At 46.2% G+C, this 8,743-nt stretch overlaps 1 protein-coding gene across 1 annotated transcript in view; it reads right to left on the bottom strand.

The window, feature by feature from the left end:
* The window catches only part of LOC105570342 (sodium/hydrogen exchanger 3), a 25,256-nt gene that overhangs the window by 13,339 nt on the left and 3,174 nt on the right, over positions 1-8,743 (bottom strand). The window contains exons 2-4 of the mRNA XM_012027471.1: positions 5,480-5,743; positions 1,838-2,034; positions 318-574 (exon numbers count right to left, since the gene is read on the bottom strand). Coding sequence (XP_011882861.1) covers positions 318-574; positions 1,838-2,034; positions 5,480-5,743 — 718 coding nt within the window. The remainder of the gene's footprint in view (positions 1-317; positions 575-1,837; positions 2,035-5,479; positions 5,744-8,743) is intronic.

The raw sequence follows: 8,743 nt of genomic DNA, 5'->3' as shown, positions 1-8,743 counted from the left end.
ACGTTGAAGGAAGAAAAACTTGCGTTAATGAAGCAATTTTACATAATTCAATCGAGAAAAGTACATGCTTGTTATTTAAGAATAATTTTCTTGAACGGAAAGGAAACAATACTGGATGAAACGTAACATCTTCAAATCGAAGGCTACGATTCAACTGACTCTATTGGCAAAATAATTGTGTTCTCGAAGTGACAATTATAGTACTTGAACCAAGAAGAAGATAGATCGTTGCGCGTATGCAAGACAACGAGCGCGTTAATTTGAGTACGTAAGAGTTGTGATCTGACACTTTTCTTTACGTGCGATCGTTTACTTACGCCAGTATGCCGGACAAGTGGAAAATCTCCGCGCTGAGGTATGCCAAGTACGCCATCACGAATATGAAGATCGGCTCTATCACGCGCACCTGATGAGTAAACCTGGTCACGAAGCCGGTGGCGAAGCCCCAGACTACACCTATGACCGTGCCACCGATCGCCACCACCAAAAACGAGGCTAAGCCAGCTAGTACGTCCGTGTAGATGATCCTGGAAGGGCCCATCTCGCTGTACGTCTCGAACATGTGATAGAGCACCTGCGTATTCGTATTAAATGGCCTTTTACTCGCTCGTCGCAATAACCCCTGACACTTTCCTGCGCTCGCAACAGCACGAAACTAATAAGCCGGCGGATCGTTAACGGCTGAGCCTTTTTCGCATTACCATTCTTAGCCGGCGCGACCCAATTTTCACGAGGGCGAAGCAGAACAGCTTTTTCGGACAGCCGATTAACGACATTGCAAATATTACAAACTATAAATACGTACAGGGATACTGATCTATTTGCGGGGACGTTCGGTCTCGCTACGTAACAGATAAAATTGGAACGGAATGAATGGATTTCTGGAAACCACCGACGCTATGTATATATTTCCTCTTGCCCGAGCGACACACACGCACGGATATTTTTTAAGAGTTAATTGCGCATGAATGATATTAATAACCGTCGGCGACACCGCTTCGTTAAAACGTGCGCGACGCCCGTGCTTATCAAGCGTATTTACATTGCGTCATGTTGTTTTATTCAAGCGGAGGCATTACAGATCGCAGGCGTACAGACCCGTGGGCAAATGCGATATTAATTTTTAAGCGAGGCGAAAGGTATTTGGTACTTGACTAGGGCTTATGGACAACGTGATCAATGTCGTATCGACCGCTCGCCCGAGTGCTGGTCATTTGGGGCGACGTCAAGCTTTGCTATAGCCCAGTTTCGTTTGTTTATCAGATATTCTAAAATGTGGTATGCGCGAGGGTATTAATCTACGTCAACTTCGCGGTCAATCCTGGGCGGACGGGAAAGGGGCGAGACACGAGATATCATAAAGATAAAATAATCGAGGGGACATCGTTATCGCTCTTTCGTTATCTTTCTTTGGCGTATTGTCGACTGTGCTCCGACGTTTCGCGATCATCGATGTAAAGTATAGCTCAATCGAGAGAATCAAAAGAAACGCGCCAATCTGTTGTCATCTTTACGTTTCCCTTCTTCGTGCGCGTCTCGATTCTCTAAAAATCTCTCGCCTAGGAGACACTTATTTTACTCTTTATGGCGACCAATTAAATACGTTTCGCGCATTTAACTCTTTTCCCTCTCTACGCCGGTTTCGGGTGCGGGTGCAGAAATCTCGTAGACCGAGCGGCTAGGATCGATCGGCTTTAATCTTCGTCTCTCACGTCGTATCGAAGACCCTCGGCAGTTCGCGACGAACGGACGGAGATTTCTGCCGCACGGCGTTGCTGCCTACGCAACGAACTCCTTGGCGTGCGGGATCATGTAATGTAAATAATGTAATACTCACGACAGTGACCGCGTCGTTCAATAAACTCTCTCCGAACACGACGATGTAGAGTATCTCGTTGACGTGGATCTCCTCGAAGACGGCCAGCACGGCGACGGGGTCGACGGCGCTGATTAGCGCCGAGAAGAGGAGCATGTCGAGGATGGGCGTCTCGCAGCCGAATATACCGCTCTTCCCCAACAGCCATAACGACCCACCTAGGTTGCAAAGAGCGTCTCAATTGCTGGCGCGCCCGTTCAATATCTGTTATCGTAATTCTTTTCCACGCCCGTAATTTGTCTTAATTATCGCGAATATCGCTGTTAATCCGCTTTAAATACATCTGAATAAATTGTCAGTTTATCGGGATTATTATTATCCCATCGATCCGCAAAGTCGTTGAACGTTGTGCCGCGACGCGGGGGAGAGGGAGAAAGAGAGATTAACGTCGCCAAAGATAGAAATTTGCATTATCGGATACCGACGCCCCGCCCACGTGTTATATTCATACCTGCCGAGTACTCGTCCTCCCTTTTGGCAGAAATCTTCTCGGTATCGAGCCCGCACCCCCGTGGATTCTCGACAATAACGACCCGGTTTTCAATCTGCTCCGATAGTACGTTAATTAAAATCGTACACGTAATTTCACGTTATCGATCGCCGCCGTTGTTGCGCTCGCCGCGAGTCACTTCCTACTTGGAAGTTACGTACGGTACGATTCTAGAAAAGCAAGGAGCCGCCATTCGCGCCGCGCGTTCTTACGGTTTAATTCAGTTAATCGGATATCGTTAGATCTTATCGCGGTAATTACGGCAAACGCCGTTAGAAATAATTAAATTTTAATGTAACGTTATCGCTTCCCGGCACTTTTTATTTTGCCCCCCCGCGTCTTCTTCCAAAGCCGTCGGTCGCGATTTATTCGCCGGGGATAATCGCGCCCGTCGGAAAAATTTAGATCCGCGCATTATTCCGCGTGCTCGCTTCTGTATTAATTAAAATGGTATCAAATCACGATTTCGATACTCGGCAGAATTTTGCCAGGGTCAAAAATTGTAAATGATTACGGCCGTATTGTTCCGCGTTTCTTTCCGCGGCGGCGTTGAATAAATATTAAGCAAAAATTCGTTCCCGAATCTGAATTGGAGCGATTAAAAATTTCACAAATAAACAGGTAAATGGGCTCTCCAGATTAGAAGTTACGAAGGATTTAGGCTGCGAGAGTGAAACGCGGTTATTAGCGCGTGTCAACCGAAACGCCCGGAACTCGTAATCAAGAATTTTATTTTAATAATTACATTATATTGACACGCACTAATAACCGCGTTTCACTCTCGTAATCCTAAATCCCTCGTAATTAAAAAAATTTTATGTAGAAAAGATCACGAGAGGCGGTAAATTTGTACAGCCATTCGATCTATTTTTAGTTACTCGATTTATTTATTTTATGTATTTAGGTATTTCGATTTATTTACTAATTTTTCTATTTGCCGCAAGAATAAGAACGTGCCTTTTACATTTATTCTGTATGTCGCAATCGGCACCTATACGAAACGTTTTACAGTGCTATTGACCTTGGCATGTAGTCTTGGCGTCTCTCGCGATAAGAAGTAATCGCCCGAAAATATGGCACTAACAGTCTTTTTACGTCAAGTCATCAATCCTAATCGATAATCGCGCCCGTCGTTTACTCCCGACATGTCTATCTTATCCCATTTTATAACGCGAGCATTAAATAACTCGAGCTCCGTTAAATGTCGCGTCGGTTTTGCTCTCTCGTTTTTTTTTTCCTCTCTCGGCCGCGGCGGCAATTTCGCTCGAAATCTGTGGGATCACAATCGAATTACGCATTATCATTGACGCCAGCGATTATCGCCGGGCTGACAATTGCCGCACATGTCACCAACGTCGTCGTCATCGTCGTCGTCGTCGTCGTCGTCGTGGTCGTCGTCGACGTCGCTTGCCTCGCGCATCATCCCAACGTCCGCTTCGACGCGCGCGCTATTTTCGTTCTCGAGCCGCGCGTTTCCTCCGCGTTTTCAAGCCGAACAACTGCGCTTACACCGCGAGCAGACCGCGAGCGAGAGGGAAGAATGAAAATTCCACCATCCGCGGGATGGCCGGGCTGTTTTCTTTATGCGCGATTCTCTTTATACATATGTATAACGCACGCAACAAACTTGCCTAAGTCTCCTATTAGACTTTCAGATTTTTAATTAATTTTCTCGACAACTGTTTTCATCCACGCGCATCGCACGCTCGTTTCATTCAGATTAAATTGGATTCGTCGAAAAGTCCACTCCTGCGGCAGCTTATTTGTAGAGGTGTGACATTTTGATGTTATTTTTTTGGGAGCATTTTTTGCGTTTTGTTTTTCCAGATTTTGCGTTATTTCGATGTTATTTTTGGCATCTTTTGCGTGTTGTTTTTCCGGATTTCGCATCATTTTGATAATGTTTTTGATAATGTCGTGGTCAGAGGTGGGCAGGGCTTCAATAAGACGACTTAGGCCCGGTTTCATCAACGTCGCTTAACTTTAAACTTACTGTTAGTTTAATTTGTTCTTTGTCTTTTTCCAACTGTTACTTTAGAAAGAGGCAAAGAACGAAGTAAGCTAAGTCTAAAGCTAAACAACGCTGGTGAAACCGGGCCTCGATGTTTTGATAGAACAATTTACGACATTGATTGAGGCTAAACGTATGTTAAAAAATGTAACATAAAACATAACATATTAAAATAGCATGGAACAAATTCCTGCACTGAGAAAAATTTCCATTATGTCTGGGACAATATGGGGACTCCGTGATACTAGCACAGATAGAAGGGTTGACTCTGAAGTCACATGGTGTGCTGATTTCCTAAGATCTTGCCTTATGTTTTATTCGGTTCAAACGAGTTTCGCTGAAGAAAACCCGAAGAAGGGTCGAAACGTTTGTTTCGTGTTAAAGAGAAATTCTGACTCTTGTGTGAGAACTGAGTTCTGTTCATTTTGTGGCTCATGTTGGCGCCTTCCCCTTTCTGCGTAATAAAAAATTAGATCGCAGTGAAAAAATACGGTTTCGCACTCGAGAAAACACGAGAGGCTACGTCTAGAATACCGGTCCTCAAAATAAAAAGGATTCTGCGGAAACAGTTAATCCGAAAGTTCGATGTCTTCGCGTTTTGATGCGGCGCCCAACGGCAGATGTTAGCAATTTGGTGCAGTTGTAGCGAGTACGTCAGGAGGGATCTCTTAGACTGTAGACTGAAAGTTTTATTTACCTCTTTAAATAGCGCCGTCTTAAAAAAAAATGGCTTTCAATTATTAACCGAACGCGAGATGCCGGAAATTCTATTTCAAATCGCAGTAATAAGAATAATACTCCAATTGCGGTTACCGTCTGATTTTCCCTGACGCAGGTCGTCATAACGTTACGATCGCATTTGACTTCCGTGACATTTCACGCTTGAAATCACTCTGAGAGTCTAACGGCGCGGCCTCCCGGGGCCGCGTGGGTAAGTGCTCGCGTAACTACGTACGCGGAAATCGGTTCGCGGTGGGTAAGGGCCGGAGATAAAGCCCGAGCTCGGGAAAAGCGACGAGGGCGAGCGATATTTCCGAGTCGAAAATCCGCCCGACGACGCCAGCCGGGCGTTGTCGCGCCGCGTTGTCGCCGCTTTACCAACCTATCGACATGGTGTTAAATATAGTCCCAAGGACGGCGAACAGGAGTATCGTCCCGAGATGGTCGAAGAACAGCCGATTGGGCATGAAGTAGCCGGCGTCCAGGATGATGGGCGGCAGCATGTACAAGAAGAACGTGTCGGGCGTCAGCGGCGATATGTGGACGCTGCTCGCCTGGAACAGCAGCAGGCCGACGATTATGCCGACGGCGATCAGCAGGCAGGACTCCGGGAAGATCTTGTTGAGCTTCGGCGCCATGTGGAAGCCTGGAGTCCGATCAAATCGTCTTTCAAATCGCTGATCGGCTCGACGAATCGAGAGGGGACCGAGGCCGCGGCAATTTCTACAAATTCCGACCCGCTCCTCGGCTCCCGAGCCGCGGTGAGACGCCGAGGTGGTCGGAATCGCCGAAATTACACCGGCCTCGGTCCGGGAGTTAACCGTGACCCGGGACACGCGACACGTGCGGCGTAGATTCCGACGAGAGTGCGGCAGGTGCGACGTGTCGCGTGTGCCCCGGCATTTCTTCACGCCCAGCACGTGGTCCCCTCCCGCTCGCGGAGGGTCCCGTTGGCGCGTGTCGCGCTGCATCGTGCGCGCCGCGACGCATCCAAGAACGTGTCGGATATCCCGTGCATCCCGCGCGTGGCATTTTCCCCACAGACCTCTACTGTGCAAGAGTTTCGCCATGTCTTGTTAAGTAAATGAAGTAGTGTGTGCACCGGTCTGTCACTGACAGACAAAGCCATGGCGAAGCTCTTGCCTCGCTTTTCAGCTCAAAGGTAGCAGTCTGTAATTTCCCCGTGAGAGTCTTCGCCTCGGTTGCGGATAATTCGTACAAGGTGTACATTCTCTTAGGCTAAGCTTTTCATTTTCTGGTTGACTGTTAACCAGAAGTTAGTCGATTCTCTGTCTTTTCTTAAATAATAATATAGAAAAAGACGGAGAGTCGACTAGCCTCTGGTTAAGAGTCAACTAGAAAATGAAAGACCAGGCCTTAGAGATTCCGGTCTCAATCGAATAAAATTTGGCCAAGTGCATTGGCCAACATTTAACAATATAATAACAATATTGGACCAATATTGATGCAATATTGAACCGATATTGCTAAATAGACATATTGGCTAAATAAGAAAAGGCGTCCATCTTACAATATTGAACCGATATTAGGACTACTAGATTATTTCCCAACATTGCGTCAATATATTGTGCCACTAGGGTTTTATCTTATTGTCTTATTTTATCTTTATAATGTCCCAGCAAGGCCTCGTGTCCAAACCAACGTCCAGAAATGCCCCACAAATGCCTAGCAATACCCTCAGCGGTTTACCCCTCGGCGACGAGTGAATCGAACGTTGGCCTCAAGTCACGATGGCTTATCGACTTGGAAACGAAATTCGTGACGCTGTTAAAACGCCCGGCTATCTCGTTTATCCGCGGCGACGTTCTTCATTGTTCTGCAAAGCGCAAAATTTTACGTCGCCGCCGAGACGTTCGCGAGCAAGTATATTTTATTCTTTCACTCTCTCGTGACTTTTACCGCCGCCCCTCCGTCGAACGAACAGAAATATCGGCGGCACAGTTTGTTTTTCCTCTCGTCTACCACGTCCCGCCGCGTGCTTCCTGCGTATCCACGCGTGCGTGCAACGCGAGTGAAATTGCACGGAGAGGGAGAAAAATTGCGCGTTCATCGAGTTTCGATCGTTATATCGCTCCAACGGTTATTCGGGAATCCTCGTGCTCGAGGTTCATTCGGTGCTTATCTCGCGCCGCGCGCACAGAAACGAGTCTACGTGCATCGTAAGATACCGCACTATCGAGTCTCGGAGCGCCGGAGCACCTTTCGTGCACAACTCCAAGTGCAAAATCGCGGGCTTTTCTGCCGCGCGGGCGATTTTTCAAGGAGCCTTTGCCACGTGAACGCATTACATACTACGCTGATTTACAAGAAATAAATTACAAGTCGCCAGGGGACAAATTTTTATCCGATACTTTCCCGCGCGTTAACAGCTCTTTGTCCCCCGTGCGCGTTGTTCGTTCGGGATAAATAATTAAAAACGAATTTCATTGGGACGAAAAAAAGGGGGGTAATGAGCCTTGCGTAACGCGACGAATATTGCGTTCAATGACGGGCCTGCTTTCAATGACGTTTGCCAGGCTTTGTTATGTAAGCAAATGGAAAAATATGGCGCGCGCTAATATATTCATCGAAAAGCGTCGCTATCGCGAAAATTGACGCGGCCTGATACGCACAGGCGGATAACAAAATTGCGACAGATGTTTTTCGGTTATAACAATAGACGCTAAGTGTGTTCGCGGCGTGACAATGTTCAAATAACACGTTGTCTATCGTAATGTTGGATATTATCGCATTACGTACGTTGTATTGTTTAACTGTTTCCAATTCTGTCGCGCATATTATTGCAAATTGAAAAAACGATTAATTGGAGGCACGACATGGGGGATACAATCGTTTATCTTCTGCAAAACTTGACGTTATTCTACGCTGGAAAAAAACCAAGGGTGAAACGAAACGCGTAACGGAAGAATTAACGCTCATATTTGGCCCGTTGATTTTTCATGTCCCAAGACGCTCTGAAAAGTAGACGCAAGCCCGGTTTCACCAAACGTCGCTTAACTTTAGGCTTAGCTCAATTCGTTCTTTGTCGCTTTCCAACTGTTACTCTAGAAAGAGACAAACATGAATTACACTAATAGCGAATTCGGTTGCTTGCACTAGTGCGCAATGAGTGCACACTAAGGCTTGTTTATAGTCAGTTCTTATACTTAACTTTGTCTTAAATACATGTTCAAAGAGTATTTAGTCAAAAAATGACCCGTGTAAACCGAGAGAGCATTGCGGTATACAGATCTTGCGGCATCACTGGGCATTACTGGGCATTAGTTTGGGCATTATAAAGATACAGATAAAATAAAACAAGATTAATAAGATGAAATAAGATAATAAGATAAAGTAATGCCCACTGGGCATTAGTGGGCATTGGTGTACGAGATTTTGGTCAGCGGTTTCCCCCTCGGTGTAAACGTTGTACAGACCATTTTTCTGGATAAGGAATATTGCAAGAGGTATTTAAAATGATCTTCAAATGTAAGAATTGACTGGAAACAAGGCGCGCTAGTGCAACCAATCGAATTCGCCATAAGATTAAAGTCGAGGGGAAAACCGCTGACCAAAATCTTGTACACCAATGCCCACTAATGCCCAGCGGGCACTACCTTATTTTATCTTTAGAATGCCCCAGCAC

The sequence above is a fragment of the Vollenhovia emeryi genome, unplaced genomic scaffold, assembly GCF_000949405.1.
Source record: "Vollenhovia emeryi isolate VEMERY1.0 unplaced genomic scaffold, V.emery_V1.0 DF939121.1, whole genome shotgun sequence".
Classification (NCBI taxonomy): domain Eukaryota; kingdom Metazoa; phylum Arthropoda; class Insecta; order Hymenoptera; family Formicidae; genus Vollenhovia; species Vollenhovia emeryi.
Note: the sequence above shows the minus strand (reverse complement) of the source record. Positions and strands in the feature narration are given on the sequence as shown.